Source organism: Suricata suricatta, chromosome 3 (genome assembly GCF_006229205.1).
Source record: "Suricata suricatta isolate VVHF042 chromosome 3, meerkat_22Aug2017_6uvM2_HiC, whole genome shotgun sequence".
In the NCBI taxonomy this organism is placed as follows: Eukaryota; Metazoa; Chordata; class Mammalia; order Carnivora; family Herpestidae; genus Suricata; species Suricata suricatta.
In genome coordinates this window covers 75,132,508-75,149,973 of record NC_043702.1, presented here as the reverse complement: position 1 = coordinate 75,149,973, position 17,466 = coordinate 75,132,508, and the positions used below count along the sequence as shown (strand labels likewise).

Here is a 17,466-nt window from a genome sequence, read left to right as displayed (position 1 = left end):
ATTATTTTATCATACAGGGCTTCTTTTTTTAAACTAATGCAAAACCTTCATAAGAGGCACTAAAAATTCAATCGTTGCCAAAGAATATTAAAAGACTTACAAATTATGTTTTTCCCTTCTTCCTAGGCACAAGGCTGCTAATTTAAAACGTAGGTTTTCCAGCCTTCTTTATATCTAGTTGCAGCCATGTGACTAAAATTCTCAGCAACTGAATATGAAGAAGAGTAGAACTTCTATATCACCGGCTTTAAAAAAAACTACAACAATCAAACGAAACACACACCAAAAACCAACTGCCCTTCCAATTTCTTCCAAGCTGAAATGTGATAAACTGCACACTATAGTCTTCATCATGCAAATAAGGCTAACGGGCTAGAGCAATTCTCAAACATGGGCTATCATGAGGAAACCTGTTAGAAATAAAAATTCACAGAACCCAATCAAGACCTACTGACCCATAGTTTAGGGGTAAGGCTCAACAAACGTGTGGTGTAAGAATCCTATACGAAACCACTACAATAAAGGAACTCACTAAGAGTAATAAATGTTAAGTTTTTATGGAATGAGGACTAAAATAATGCTATTGGCTATGGCATTTACGACAGCTGATGACCTCTGGCATGACAGTAAGAGTTTATTTAAAAGCCATCTAGGTAGGGTGCCCAGCTGTTTCAGTTAGTAGAGCATGCAATTCTTAATCTTGGGGTTTTGAGCTGGAGCCCCAGACTGAGCAGTTTACTTAAAAAAAAAAAAAAAAAAAAAAAAAAAAAAGACTTTTGGGTGATTCATATGCACACTAAGTTGCCTTAGGGAATGACAATGTGCCCTACCACACACCACACTATTATCATTAAAGAAATATGCTTGTTTGAACCACTGTAACTAAGCATTACCTTAATATAGCATTTAATGGAGGAGATGCTGTAATTAAGACTGCATAGATTCGAATTCTGGCCCCACTGTTCAGTTGCTGATTTTGGGTAAGTTCCTTCACCTCTGTGAGTCCATTTCATTAACTATATAAATGGACGCAACAAAAATAGTACCTACTCTTACAAGGCCATCATAAAAATTTTAAGTGACTGGGGCATCTGGGTGGCTAAGTGAGTTGAGCATCTGACTTCGGCTCAGGTTATGATCTTGTGGTTCATGGGTTAGAGACATGCAGCTCAGAGCCTGGAGCCTGCTTTGGATTCTCTCTCTGTCTCTCTCTCTCTGCCCCTCCTCCACTCACACTCTGGCTCTCAAAAATAAACATTCAAATTAAAAAAAATCTCAGTGATTATCAATTTAAAAGGTATAGCAGTAAGCAACCAATGCTAACTGCTATTAAGACAATTATTGAGAGGCACCTGGGTGGCTCACTCAGTTAAGTGTTGGACTTCAGCTCAGGTCATGATCTTGAATTTCATGAGTTTGAGCCCAGCATCAGCTCTGTGCTGATGGCTCAGAGCCTTGGATCTGCTTTGGATTCTGTGTCTCCCTCTTTCTCTGCCTCTCTCCTGCACACGCTGTGTCTCTTTCTCAAAAATAAACATTAAATTTTAAAGACAATTATTGAAATAGGCAATCTGATAAAATATGAAATGTAGAAACTCATTACTCCATCTTAATTCACTATTAACAGGATAAAAATGGTATTTGGAGGTGAAAATGAGCCAGTAGTTACATAAAGGAAATAAAATATAGAATTATGGCCCATCCTCAAACTATATACCCCATATTATTCCCTACTGTTCTCTAGACACTAAAAATCAACTAAAACTAATGGGTCATCACACCTATTTTGTTTTCAGTCTTCTCTCATGCTACTCTATTTTCCCAAGTGAAATCTTAAAAAAAAAAAAAAATTTTTTTAAATGTTTATTTACTTTTAGAGAGAGAGCAAGCAGAAATAGGAAAGAGGCAGAGAGGGAGACACAATATGAAGCAGGCTCCAAGCTGTCAGCACAGTGCCTGTTGTGGGGATTGAACTCATGAACCGGGAGATCATGATCTGAGCTGAAGTTGGACACCCAACCAGTTGAGACACTCAGGCATACCCCAAGTAAAATCTTAACTTATCAGTGCTCAACTTAAACATCAAATCTGATATAGCCTTTTATGTTCCCCTGGCCTAAAACGGCTGCTTTCTTTAGGTGGATTCAAACCTAATTATAGTACCTGAGTTAAATGTGCATGGATCTGCCACAAAACCTAAGGTAAAAGCTCAGGTTAATGATCTGGGATCAGAGGGCCTCAAATTTATTTCTGTCACTATTCAAGTTCACTAACCATATTATGAAATTAAGCTAGAAAAGAGAATTTTTTTTAATTACCTGAAAAGATTCTCTATTTTTACGCTGTCGTCTTCTTTCTCTTAGCAAACTCTTTTGTTTTTCTTCTTCTTCTTCTTTTTCTAAAGCTCGGATGTGTTCTTCAAAGCAAATTAATGCATCTTCTTTATCCATGTCTAGAGTTTTTTCAGTCAAAAAGAAATTAAAATGTCCAATATTAGTAAGATACACAATTTACATTAACTTCTTACAAACCCCAAATTCACCTTTCCAAAACGTTTATACTTAAAAACTCAAATATAACTTATAATCATCTAAATAGGAAATATTTTTTAAAAATTTCTAAACACCCTCATTAAAAGGTACCTTAAATTTAAGGATGAAATATTTTCAAAGGATAGAATTTTAGGGCCCTACCCCAAACCTAATGGTATGGTATTAGAGGGGTAATCCAGAAAAGTTAATTTAAAAAGCAACTAGGTAGTCAGAAAAAGACCCCGGAGAAGCTTAATGTAGGATGTTGCTAACATGTTTTTTACTGTTTGCAAATATCTACAGCCATTACCTCAAGAGACAGTGTGAGTAAAACTGGGGTAATTAATCTGGTTCTTACCAGTTATATAAAAAAAGCAAAGAAATAATTTCAGGTTCAATATGACAAATTTATTTCAATGATTCATCTGATAAAATTAATATTTTCTTCCTAAATAATGAAACTCAACTAGACTCTATTTGGAAACCAACAAACACTGTATCAGAAATAGACAAACAACTATATAAAATTCACTTAGTGATCTGATAATAAAAGTGAGAATTCATTGCTGTTGGGACACTTAAAAATCTTTCTCCCATTAGTCATTATTCTTACTCTGTAATTCCTCATCTTCTGCAAAAGTTGGATTATCCATCAGATACTGCTGTGCTTCAGACCAGGTAGTAGAGTATGTTACATTAGCCATGTTGTCAAGTATGTTTTTTAAGGCTTCCCAATTTCTCTTTCGTAACTGCTTTGCTTGCTCCTAAATCAAAAGTATGAATACATATTTGAGGTTGAAAGTACGGTATCCGAACTACAATCATTGAGGGTTTATTTATTACAATCTGATGTCCAAATTTCATGTTACCCATTTATTTTACATATCAATGCTACCTTTCCAGTGCTCTTGTCAAAATGCTTAGCTTGGTAATTGCTTACCTTCATTTGTTTTTTTGCCTCTCTACTAAGAAGCTGAAATCTGGAAACTGTATCTCCCCAACAACTCTATAAATCTCTCTTCCTATAACTATGCATTATAGACAAAGTCTAAAACTAAAGTCACTGTGGATAAGACACGCAACAGGTAAATGTTACGGTCTTCACCTTCAATTGTATTCAAATTTTTGTTAATAATTGCATTTCTATAAATTTCTTAAGAGTGAATAATACACAACAATGTGTAATAAAACAGACGAAGTGCTTTAAAACGCTTTCCTAGAAGCACAGTTATTGGTAACAATTATATGTCACTGCTGTTCCTATAAAAGAAACATTCATAAATAGATTCTAAACAAATTTACAGAGTATTTTAAAAACTTAATTTAAAAAAGTTATCTTTCAAAGTAGGCATAAGATGGCCAATTTGTAACATTCAAGTTAATAATTGGATAACTGTACCTATTATGTGCCATTAATGTAGCGGTTTGCTTTAAGTTTACTTTTTTATTTTTGAGAGAGCACGAGCATGCACATGAGTGGGGTAGGGACTGAGAGCTGTAACTGAGGCGATCTGTTAGCAGAGAGCCTGACTCAGGGCTTAAGCCCATGAACCATGAGATCATGACCTGAACCAAAATCAAGTGTTGGATGTACAACCGACTATCCATTTTTAAACCTAACTTCTAATAAAGATATCTACGATACCACATAAATTGAATAAACAAAAAAAAAATGAACAGGTGATAAAGTAACTCCCAATCAGAATGAAGAAATACCTTATTTCATCTAGAAATATTAATAGCAAGGAGTAATAATACCTTTTCTTTTTTTGAAAGAAAGAATAAAACATCTTCATAGATTTCAAGACGATCACGTTCTGATATTGCATTCCAGACTTCCATTTCTCCAAACATTTGCTCTGCTTTCCTAGTTTAAAAAAAAAAAAAAAAGATGTTACTCTATATTGTTCAATAAAAATTGAGGCCAATTTTAGAGTAAGTGTAAAACCACCCAATGAGCATTCCTTTCCACTCTAAGTTCATGAGTATATTATATACAGGAAAGCTTTTGAATAATTAAGAAAAAGAACAAAATAGGCCTCCACTTCTAGAAATGAAATGGATAATTCTAATTGAGCCATGTTTTATAGTCAAGATTGTATTTCTTGGGGTAGTTACATGGGTAGTTTAGGGTAGCTACATGGACACTAACTGTCCATGGAACTAAATTATAGACTTCAAAGAGTTGTCAGATAGTTAATACATGAAATAGAGGATTAAAGAAATGAAGGGTCCTTCACTGATTTCCTTGAAAACAGAGGAAAATAAAGAAGCACATATGGAAAATAAACTCACAACTTGCAGCAAAAATGTAAATTTCAATTTTTGTAAGTAGAAAAAAGTGAAGCTTTAATTATTATATTCAGTCTACCTCCCCTTTTTAGTCCCTAATAACTCAGCATGTAAGTTAAATTCCATACTTAATTACTGATTTATCCTGTATCTTATAAAACTGCTACATTCACAATCATTTAGCTTTATTTAATGAACACCTACGTGAGGTTAGTTATGGTACTTGGCAAAACGTTTGACACAAAAACAGTGCAGTAAACCTACATTATGCATTACTAAAAATCTTACTTGTATCTGGTTGTGGAAGTCATTTTCTCATGATTTTCAAGAAAACGCTGAAAGGATTCCTTAGCCTCTTTGTATTTCGATCTTGCTTCTTCTTTTTCTTCTTTCTCTGTCTGGACTTTGTAAGCGTTAAAGGCCTGCTTTTTTTCACTCAACTTTGCTAAAGCACTAAATAGAAAAATATCATGCAAGAATAAATGAAGGCAGGATGATCAAATGTCAATGCTTTGGGAAAAAAATATTTTTATTCACATATTAAGAAAAATTCAGTAAGATATTAAAAATTAAGAAATGATTATAGAAAACTTCTACTTAAAAATTGTAGTTTCATCTGTGGCAGGGTGCTCAAATTATGTGACAAGTTTTTTGGCTCATATCTGACAGAAAACAACTGTTCTTGATATTCAAAATAACAGAAGACTATAAAATTGAAAAGTTACACTATTTTACACAATTTTGAATTTGCTAGGGTTGAAAAAGTAAATAAAAAACTTCAAGTGTTACCTGTATCGTGGATCATTAATGATCATTTTCATAGCTTGTTCCCATGAAGCATTAGATGGTACTCGCTTGAAAACCATTGAATGACAAAATTAAAACCTTGCACATATATTGTAAAAGTCATACAACAGGAAAATTCCTTTGCATAAGTCTGAAAAAGGTCTAGTAATTTCTTATTGAACCAAGGCAAACCTTGGTATTATATATATAGACTAAAAAGAAAACTTAGAACTCATATTTAAATGGAGCATGAGTACTTTTTACGACTGATTAAAAGGTAAGCAATTTTTGTGACTAAAAAACATTATGTTAAATAGGGAGGTACTGTGTATTATACTATACATGATAGTTTTTTTGGTGAAGATGAGTAGCACAAAATATTTTTCAAGAAAGGGAAGTTTAGTTCATTCTTAGTTACAATTTAAATTAGTATTTCCAATAAAGGTATTAAGGTACTAACTGCATTAAAGAATAACTTCTTTTATTAGATTATATGTCACATAGAAACATTTAATACCTTTTCTTTTAATAATTCTTTAAATGCTTGCTTTGCCTCCTCCTTTGTATTCCAAGTATAGGTTTTTTTTGCTGGTTGGCTTTCCTCCTCTTCTTTTTTGGGAGTAAAACTAACAGGAAATTTAAACATGGTATTTATAATTTAAATATACATTTGCTTCACTCAGAAAATTATTTTAATTATTATTTAAGCATCTGTATTGAGGTTAAATTCTACAACTTTAGAATAAATTCTCCTACATGAACCCTATACACTTACCTAAACATAAAGACATAAAGGTGTTCTACTGAAGCATTGTTAATAGGACCCTATATGAGGGCCTGTAAAAGAAACACACTAAAAGACTAGTTGCACTAGCCCACAAATGAATAATTTTAACTAGCTTATAGAACTTATCCAGGGGCACGTGGGTGACTCAGCATTCAACTTCAGCTCAGGTCATGATCTCATGGTTTGTGAGTTTGGGGCCTGCGTCAGATCTCTGATGTCAGTGCTAAGCTTGCTCTGGATCCTTTCTTCCCTCACCCCCCTTACTCTGCCTCTCCCCTGATCACACTCTCTCTCAAAATTTAATGAACATTATAAAAAACAAAACAAAACAAAAAAACCCAACAATCCTAAAATATGTATCCAGCGCCTTCATATCAGTCCCTTAATATAACTAAAGATTTGGCTAAGTGTGCATAAATATAAAAAACATGTCAGGGATCAATAAAATCAGGTGGGCAAACTCATGTGCCTCATGACTCATGTGCCAAATCTAGCCCACTCCTGTTTCTGTAAAAACAACTTTACTTGTGACCTTATATATTGTTTATGGCTTACTGTATGCTACCACAGCAGAACTGCATCACTGGGATAAGACTTTATGATCCACAAAACCAGAAGTATTTACTCTTTGATAAGTTACAAAAAAAATATGCCAAACACTGACCTCAAACAAAAGAATTAACATACCCAAGAACTAGCAACTGTACTAATATGGGAATCTTTATGAAATGAAAAGGTCATAGAATCCTAACATTTTTCTATATAAAGGGGAAAAAATGCAGGAAAAAACAAACAAAAAACTAAGTAGAATGCTTAGGTGGCAAACCAGAACAAACACTAAAAACGACAACAAAACACATTTACTCTCTGAGTCAAGTAACCTTACTTTGAGAAGCTTACTTAAAATTGTTGGAAATCATATAAAGAGCTCAGTCAAAAATTAAATGGTCTATACTGCAGTAATTAAAAAGAGTATACGGATTTAGGACTTACAAGGAAATATTAGAAAGAAAATAAGGAGGAAATAACCCTAAAACTATGAAAAATTGTTGCAGAAAAATAAAGCATAAAAGGTGAAGTATCAATTCTGGCTCCCCTGTGTGGCTCAGTCAGCTGGGCATCTGATTCTTTATTTTGGCTTAAGTCATAATCTCATCGTTCTGGGATCGAGCTCCACCCCAACGTCAGACTCTGTGCTGAGCGTGGAATCTCCTTAAGATTCTATCTCCCTCTGCTCATTCCCTACTTGCATTTGCTCTAAAATTAATAAAATATTAAAACAAAAAAATCTTACCCCAAAACCTAAATATCTATCATAACACTGAAATTTATGTTTATGTAAATATAATATGCTGTCATTCAACATGATGGAGTATATATCTTTACAATGTAAAAGACATTAGACAGATATGTAAAATAGATAATGCCCACATTTTTAAATGCACAGAAAATGGGCAGAAGGAGGATGTCTGACTGGATTAGAACATGCAACTCTTGACCTCGGGGTTGTGAGTTGGAGCCCCATGTTGGCTGTAGAGAGCATTAAAAAAATAAAACTTAAAAGATAAAAATTAAAAAAAGGGCAGAAGAATATAAATAAAATATTAATTACTCTTTTATGCCTTCAAGTATACCTTATAAACTCCTTTTTCAACTTGTAAACAACAGAAAAAACTATAAACCAATTTTCACTTTGGGAAACGTACCTATCAGGAATATTTACAAGAACAAGTAGGGAGGTGGAATCAATATGCTTAAATATCAAGATGAATAATCATGTTTGGAACCTGACATCACAGTTAACATTATTTTATGAGGACATCACTAAAGTCCAGAGTCACAGCTTAAGGGTACTTTTTGTATCTGTATAAAGCACAGCCATATGAAATATTACCAGATTATAGCGAACACAATTATATGTAAACTATAAATTGACAGATGCCAGCTATCGGCCTTATTAAAAAGTTTTACCAATTTAATTACAAAAACAGTTTTCCTGTACCTTACTAAATCTTTACCTGTATCTACGAATTCTGCTTCCTAAAACTTTTGAGGATTAGTTTTATAACAGATTAAGAGCATGACCCCACAAAATTCAGCCTTGAAAAGGATTTACCATCTAAAGGCTCATGTTTTGATGCTCAAAAATTTTTTAAACACTTATTGGCCACCAAGTAAACTAGCAATATCTTGTACTAATGGAGCCTGGTATGGATTTGCAAAAAAAGAAGTCACTAAACTTACTCAGCTACTGTTTCCTGCTTAGCTGTTTCTTCTCCAGTATTACTGGATACTTCCATACTCTGATCCTGAACAGCAGGAGTACTAGTAAGTTGTGCTTGCTCTTCAGTTGAAATGGTTACTGTATTCTCATTATCTACAACAGTAGCAACAATCGAAGTAACTTCGGGCTCAGGAACAACTGGAACAGTTCCACCCACAGTATTAGAAGCAGAGGTGGAAGCGGTGGCATTGGCTGCAGCAGCCGCTGCAGCCGCTGCAGCCGCAGCTGCAACAACAGCGGCTGCAGCTTCTGCAGCAGCCATGGTGCTCATTGTGGTAGGAATTTCTGTTGTAGGAACTGGGGCTGTTGATGTCGTGGTGCACTCTTCTTGCTTACTAGATGTTAAGAACACAAAAACAAAAACAAAAAAATTGGTCATCTCATTAATATAGCAGAAAGCTCAGAACACTAATTTTTATCATAAAACCAAATGAAAGATAAATTATAAAAAGGAAAAAGGCTGTGTGCTAAGCTATTAAGGCATTTGAAAAGACTGAAACCACAGAATGAAACTGGATTACTTTGAGCAAACATTTATGACAGAGACTAAACAAACAAAAGTCCAATAATTGTTTTCATTTACAAAATGCCCTACTATCAGATTGTATTAAAACATAAAATTTGGCCTGTTCTCATAAATTTCTATAAGAACCTTAAATTCCATCCATTTTACATATTAAAAGGAAAACCTAAATAAAGGGAGAGATATATAATACTTTATTAATTCCCAAATTTGATAAAGCAAGGCAAATTTTGGACTTTTCTATCTATAAGTCTTAATTCTTATGAACTGAAGGATGCAATCCAAATTCAAATAATAACGGTCTATGGAAAATGTCATTTGTTTATCCTCAGTAAATACCCTTCCCCTTGCCCCAAACCTTCTAAAGACATCCAACCACCAGATCTAACACATTAAATATTATTTATCCTATAAAGCAAAGAGTTAAAAGAAGAATTGTAAGTTACAGGAGATGCCAAATTTGTAAATTGTACTGATATCCAAAAATTGCTTACCTGCTTTCTTCAGCTTTGATCATTGCTATTAAAGAGAAAAAAGAAAAGTTACAGGACATGGTTTTTAAATACAATCACTGAAAACAAACTTTACAGGGAGATAAAGAGAAGTTTCATACAATAAGATTTAATTTACCAACCACAAATACATCAACTTTTTCAGAGCAAATGCTTGCTCCAAAGTTCCAGGGCAGCAATTAAAGAATGAAGACAAATTTAAATGACAGCAGTTTTTAGGAAAGTTTCTCTGCACATTGCTACTCTCCCAAAGGCTGCTGCCTACTGCAAAAACTCCCTGAAAATATCTGTATCATTCTGGAATAAAATAATATTTTTCTCAGAGATAAAACTATTATATATATTTTTTAAGATACCAAATTCAAAATGAGATCAAATTCACGTTATGAAATTCCAGCACATATATACTAGCACTGTCAGGTAGATAGTTATGCACACCAACTATTTGTAGTAAGGTTATATCAGAAATGAGCTTGATCTTTCTTACATGAGTAAAATGGGATTCTACCTATCTACAATATTATTATTATTATTAATCGCCAATGACAGTGTAGAAATTTAAAGTGGACTTTAAAGATTTGCATTTAATATTTTGGCTTTTATTCCAATTAAAGTAATTTTTTCTTTATGGGTAACAAAAATATTGAGCTTCATTAAAGAATAAGGCATTCCACATAAATGATAACAAAGCTGAATTTGGTACAATGATACTCTAAAGCCAATTATGTGACACAGGGAAAATGTAAATAGACAAGACCACAGTGCCTTCAGAAAATTTTTATTCTCTGTACTTTCAGATGTCATTCTGAAGACATCTTTATTCTACACCGTATTATACACTGCAGACTACAGTATTAGCCCCATTTCTAAAATCTATTGCTTTTAAGTTGATAGTTTATGACACCAGATACTATTAGAAGTGAAAGTAAAAGAATTAAATTTTCAATTCTTACTCTAATGTCTATTTGAAGAACTGAGTTTTATATTCGGTAGTATTTCCAGATTTTCAAGGGTATTCTGAATAGTTCAGGATAATTAAAAACTCTCCCTTTGCAAGTGAAGCATGGCATTTTGTTTAATTCTCCCACAACACACATAAAGCCTATTTTAAAAGGTGCTAAAATTAGGGCGCCTGGGTGGCTCAGTCAGTTGAGTGCCCAGCTTCGGCTCAGGTCATGATCTTGCGATTCATGGTCAAGCCCTTCATCAGGCTCTGTGGTGACAGCTAGCTCAGAGCCTGGAGCCTGTCTTCAGATTCTGTGTCTCCCTCTCTCTGTGACCTTCCCCTGCTCACACTGTCTCTCTCTCAAAAATAAATAAACCACTAAAAAAATTTTTAAATGTGCTAAAATAAAATCAGCACTGAATGTATAGTCTGAAAATAGAGTTAAAAGATTTAAACTAAGACTCAAGGTTCTTTGCTATCTGCTATATGGGTTAAGTCACCTATTGCATGTACGTACAACACTCAGAGCTGTATTTAGAAATATTGTAACATGACATCCATATTCAATTTTCCAATAGTACATTAATGATTTTAAAAATGAAAGTATAATTTTAAAAGCCCCAAGCTCATTTATAATATAACCTTTAAATGAATTCTTTGAATTAGAGATTTCTCACTGCAGATTTATCCAATCATGGTTAGTGAACATTAGTAACATATTCTAAAAATGTTAAATAATGACAGAAAATGAATTATCAAAGCAGCTCACCATGCAGGTTTGATTTTGTAATAAGACTTCCAGCAACAATGGTATTCTGGTATCCTAGTTTCAGTGGAATCAAATCAAATAAAAATCTATTTAAAATCTATAGAACTGATATCTAGAGCAACAAGAAAATAAGAGCCCATAAGACTGTTACACCATTTAAAATGTTCGAATCATTCAATTTTTTAAAAATAAGACCTGTGTTTGAACAGTATTATTTATGAAGGATTGCTTCACTGTGCATGGCATAGATATGTAAAATACTAACATTAAGAGTTATATTTTCCTATGTTACCTTCAAGATCTTCAAGTTCTTTAGGTTTGGCCCAGCGGGATTCTTTCGTTTGAGAATTATAATAGTAAGGCTTTCCAGAGTCAGATTTGTATTCCTTCCAGGGACATTTAGATAAAAGTTGCTAAAGGGAAACAAAAATCATCAGTTAATAATAATATATTTAGCATCACTCATCATTCACATCACTGTTTCACTAAATATTACCAATCTGTACAAACCAAATGCTTGTGAAATGATGACAAGCTACCAATCATAGAATACTTGCTAGGTGATGCTATTTGAAATATTTAATCTTTAAAATAATACTGCAACATTCATATTATTACTTCAGATTTATATTGTTATTTAAAAAACCTAACTTAAGATAATATACCTAATTAACAGGCAGAGGCAAGATTCAAAATCAGGTCTATAAGAATTTCAAATCTTATTTGCCCCTGCCATTTATATCCCACCACAGGTAAAAATTATCATACATATTTCAGAAACTCCTCAAATACAAATTAAAGTAGAAAAACATAAAAATTGAGAAAAAAGCAAAATCTGATTTAGTCCTGCTTAGATACCAGTTTTATTGCTAATATTTTACAAAACCTATATGAACTCTCTTATGTAAGGAAACTATATGAACTCTTCCATAAGGAAACTAAGTATGATAATACTTAAAACCTAATGTATAAAACTGCTTAGGGTGGCATGAGAATGCTATCGAAAACTCAAATTTAGACCAGTGTCTTAGTGACATCTAATGATGAAATAATTGCCTACATCAGTACTGGAATTAAAACAATAATTATAGTATCTGCCAACCTTCTATCCCAAGTGCTATACACTGCATATTAGTGTGGTGGCCTGGAAAATATTTTTATCCCCTCAAATTCTTTAATTTAGAGGGAGAAAAAATATATGCTGCCAACTAGGTAAAATCTCTTACGGCTTGAAATGCCAGATCATCTCTTACTTAGGACTCTTAATTAGTTCCTATTTAAACCACATGCTATAATAATGCTTACTACTCAGTTTGTTCCTTCAATCTAACTTCCACATCTATACATTCTGAACAAAAGTTGCAACATAAAATGAAATTTACGTATTTTTCAGGGGCTTTTTTCCATGGAAACAGATAATTTCTATCTCTAAGAGAAGGAAGTACTTGTATTTTTGTAATTTAATTCCATCTCCATTACCCAACCTCACTGGAAATATCTAAGAAATCACTGCAAGACATTTGCAATCACCTAGGTTTGCTATAAAGAGGAAAATAATTTTAAATGTGAATTTAAAGAATAAAGGGCAGAGTCTTATTGTTCTTCCAATTTATTATTTAAATCATCTTTCTAAAATTGATGCCACCCAACCAGTAAGCAGTCTTGAGCAGGGGCAAAAATCAGTAAACAAAATTGGCCTCTCCTTCTAACAAGCACCTATGAAATCCTAAAAAACAAAAAACAAAAAAACAGGACCTAATCTGTTTAACAATCCCTAATTTTCAAGCCTCAAACTTTTACCTCAGCAGGTGTTTTCAGATCATCCGGTTTCTCCCAAGTAGACTGTTTTGTTTCAGTATTGTAGTAGTAGGTCCTTCCATCAGGTGATTTATGTTCAGTCCACATTGATTTCTAAAGAAAAAATTACAAAAAAAGATTCAAATTTTTTAACAGTGCGAATTAAAAGTACACAATGAGCATACTTTTGACAGTTTAAAATCACTTAGAATAACACATCATTGCAAGTAGGGTGGTAACTGCAAAACAGACCATTTTAAAAGGACTTCAAAAGTAGAATGGCTCTATTGAGGTTTTATAATCTCTTATATTCTACCAAGTCTCTCAGAAGTATATGACTGTTTCACCTGAGAACAGTAACTTTGTTAACTGTTGTAACTTATGTAACACATAAGATACTCTTTCATCAACAGAGCCTATGCCTTGTAGATAAAATACATGAAATAGATGCTAATGTAGTATATTGGTAGATTGATCATGAGCTCAATAACTTTATTCGTATCAAGTTGCACAAAGTTCTAAACTGACATGCCAGAAAGACAGAATTGTCAAAATTGCCTACTAAAAGTTGCTAGTAAAACCTCAGCCATCAATAGACATGATGTCTCAAATAAAGGCTGGCTTAAGAGTTTTATAAGGTTCTCATAAATACACATTTAAAGTAATCATAAAAGGGCAGGAAGAAACTTGGAGAGGCGATAGGTGTCTTTTGTCTTGGTGGTGATAGTTTCTCAGGTGTATGTATTCCCCAAATCATCCAGCTGTACACATTAAACAAATACATAGTTTTATATGTCAATCATATCACAATAAAGAGGTTTTAAAAAGTAATTTCACAAAATCATGAACAAATTAATTATTGGATGAGATCAAAGGTACTAAGTCCAGTTCCCAACTATTAGATCATTTAGATAGTAATGAATTAAAGTATGAATGAAAGAAGATTAGAGATGATCTATATCACATTTCTTTGAATCTAAGACAAAACATTTCTGTACATACCTCTAAGAAAGAAAAACTAAAATCATCTTCAAGCTATTACATGCTTTTTAACCCTCAGATTTTGTTAAACTTTTGAAAGATGGGTTCTTATTCAAACACTGATCTTATCACAATTCCATTTTTTTGAAAAAAAATAAAAAAAGAAGAATAGGCAATTATAATAGTTAAGCTATTCCTTAAACTTCACACTGAAACCATTTATTTATTTATTTTTTTAATGTAACACAATTTATTTTTTTAACATCCCATTTTTTTTTTAAATGAGAGCTGCTGATATCCATCCAATTTCACACGATATCATCCTCGATGCTATAAAAAAAATATTGGTAATGAAGCATTCATTAAAAACAAAAAATTAAAAGTTGCCATTACTAGTTCTTAATCTTCTGAACATATTTAAAGCTGACCTACCTTTCTTGTTTCCTTATAAACTTTATTGAGAAACAGAACACACCTACTTTTGATTTCTGCTTTGGGAATTGTGGTTCAACATTTATTATTTCATTGCTTTTTCTGCTTTCTCACCATAATGATCTTATTCCTAACTGATAAGCGTGTTTGTGCCATTATTTCTAGAAATTTCTTTCAAACCACTAACATTCATTCTTCTGATGTTGGCAATTTTGTTGTTCAGTCATGCACAACAAAACCATAACTGCTGCCTGGAGACTGGAGATCATACATAAGACACAAAGTAAATTATAGGATGCATCTCAATTTCAGAGATGTTCAATGGTCAAAGTAAATATGCTAAGTGATTTAAGAAACATTTGCAAAATGTGGGGATGGAGAACAAGACAAGATGATTTAAGGCGAAAAGTTAATGTCATATTAACATAAGTAGATGAGAGAAGATGATTATTTTCTGGAACTTCTGAGAAAACTAGAGTTGATGTGAAGAGATTATTAATAAGCATTAGAAATCAAAGAAAAAATTAATAATATTTGAGCAGTTTGTAACAAAATGTTTGGCCCTTCATACACAAATTCATTAAGTCATAGGACATGACTACAAAATGGCTTTCTGCATGGGGTAGGAGAGTTAAGATAGCTCAAAATGTATATTAAATTCTTTAACTTGTTCTAGCACTTCATGCAGAATATGACACAATCTTTCTGGAGCAAACATTAAAATAACTGCTGGAAAATATGTAGCTTGATGTTACTAATCTACTTTAACATCTTCTACCCAAAAGGTGATGAAACAGAGATGCATGGAAGCTTCAACTGGATGAGTAATGCCCTAGTTCACAAATTAAATTCTGCTAAGATAGATAGAGCTTTGCATTTCAGGTCTGCACTAAAGGGAAATCTACTGTTAAATTCCAAAATTATATTTAAACTTCCCAAGTCACATCTGCTAAAGGGCATCAAGGAAAAGAGGAAGTTCATCAGAAATAAACTTATGAAAAAGTGGAACAAAAAAGGGTACAAAAATAAAAGGGAAAAACAGGAGATACAAACCAGTAAAAAAAAACCCAGTAAACAATTTTGTATTCAGTAGCTATTACTTTATTCAAGCCTTACAGCTACACTACAGGCAGTATGAACACTATCCTCATTTTTCAAAAAAGAAAACCAAGATTTGGTAGGTTAATATAACTTGCTCATAGTGATTCAGTAAGTAAAGAATAAAACTAGAACAATTCAGTCATATCTGTTTCTAAAGACCACATTTTACTCACACTGAAATGCTGCTTTGTCAGGGATACTATATTCAGAACAGTCTGCCAACAAGGACAGATAAATTCCTGATCTACTAATGAGTAAACAACACATCAATTTTCAGGTGATTTTCTTAAAAACCTCACCAAGGTAGATATCATTTATTATCTCCACTTTGTAGAAAAGGAAACGAAACACAACAAAGTACAGGAATATGCCCAACATAACATAGTTAGCTAGTGAGTTCATTAGAACATCGCCAGGGCCCACATACTGAGGTCCCATTAAATAGCAAGGCTCTAAAACTCTGCATCAATAGAAACAATCATTTTCGATAGAAATAGTACAGGATATAAATTCTGTATATATAAAAATATACATTCTGTACTAATATCTTAACTAATACACCAAACCACTTATAGAAGTCAATTCTGGAGTAAGAAAAATGATGTACCTGATAAACTTTTGCTCCTTTTCCTTAAGTGTATCTAATTTTCAACTTACAGTAAAACTGTGTCTCCCCGCTATTCCAAACTAGGAACTAATGTTTTAAAAGAAAAACTTAATAACAAATGTGTCTTGAATGTTGAATATAAGATAAAGAATGGCATAAAACATCAACGGGTATATGGATAACTGTCTTCATAGTATAAAATATGACTTATGCAAATAGTTAAGTACTGAGTACAGTACGGTCTGTTCAAAAAACATTATTTTCCTAAAAATTACTATTAAAAATAAAAAACAGGACTTCTCCAGGCCAAATCATCAATGCTGACTATCAAATATTTAGGCTGCCCTGGCATAATTGGAGAAAACCTACTAAAGCTGTAGATGTATATTTTGGATGACCCAAAACCAGGACATTACTTTTAACCTTAAGGTTAGTTGCTTTCACGGCATGTAAGAGATATTAAGATAATCCTTGCATTCGAGTTTTACTCTGCATGTCTGTCACAGACAACAGCCTTCCCAGAATTATTTTATTACTGACAGTTACTGTATTATTAAAAAACTGTCAACACAAAGGGCAGTTCTGGGGAATCAACCAAAAGTTAACATTTTTACAAATGATAAACTAAAGGTATAAATAGGCAGAATACAGAATTAAAATACTATCATCCTTAATATACAAAATCTACTAAAATCACTAAGATGATCTAAGGGAAAAATAAACATGGCCATTAACAGAACTCAATACAGATAAGTAGATATTCAACTTGATTAGTAAATCAAGGAAGCATACATTAAGTGAAAACTTGTTCATCAGATAAATCACAGACTATTAGTATACAATGTTAAAAGGGTGTGAAGGACAGTGCACTGTCATGCTAGTGTTGGGAACGGAATTAGTACTGTTTCTCTAAAAGGCAAGTTACTAGTTCTCATCAAAATTCAAAATACAAACAATCTCTTGATGCTGTTATTTTATTCCACAAAACCCATTTTATATAGTTGCAAAAGATGTACAGGAATGTTCTCTACAGGATTACTTGTGATGGTGAAAAATCTGAGATTATTCAATGTCGACTCATAGGAAAACATTTAAATTAGGGTCCACCTGTGGACTTA

General features: G+C 32.9%; 1 protein-coding gene across 11 annotated transcripts in view; it reads right to left on the bottom strand.

Moving 5' to 3' along the window:
* The window catches only part of PRPF40A (pre-mRNA processing factor 40 homolog A), a 52,770-nt gene that overhangs the window by 8,266 nt on the left and 27,038 nt on the right, over positions 1–17,466 (bottom strand). For 6 of the 11 annotated variants that reach the window (XM_029934573.1, XM_029934564.1, XM_029934569.1 and 3 more), the window contains 11 exons: positions 13,231–13,341; positions 11,723–11,843; positions 11,431–11,484; positions 9,698–9,722; positions 8,641–9,015; positions 6,127–6,235; positions 5,613–5,677; positions 5,112–5,276; positions 4,290–4,398; positions 3,145–3,295; positions 2,319–2,452 (listed from right to left, as the gene is read on the bottom strand). In XM_029934573.1, the coding sequence (XP_029790433.1) occupies positions 2,319–2,452; positions 3,145–3,295; positions 4,290–4,398; positions 5,112–5,276; positions 5,613–5,677; positions 6,127–6,235; positions 8,641–9,015; positions 9,698–9,722; positions 11,431–11,484; positions 11,723–11,843; positions 13,231–13,341 (1,419 nt within the window). The remainder of the gene's footprint in view (positions 1–2,318; positions 2,453–3,144; positions 3,296–4,289; positions 4,399–5,111; positions 5,277–5,612; positions 5,678–6,126; positions 6,236–8,640; positions 9,016–9,697; positions 9,723–11,430; positions 11,485–11,722; positions 11,844–13,230; positions 13,342–17,466) is intronic. The other 5 variants (XM_029934563.1, XM_029934565.1, XM_029934571.1 and 2 more) reach the window with 2 other exon arrangements.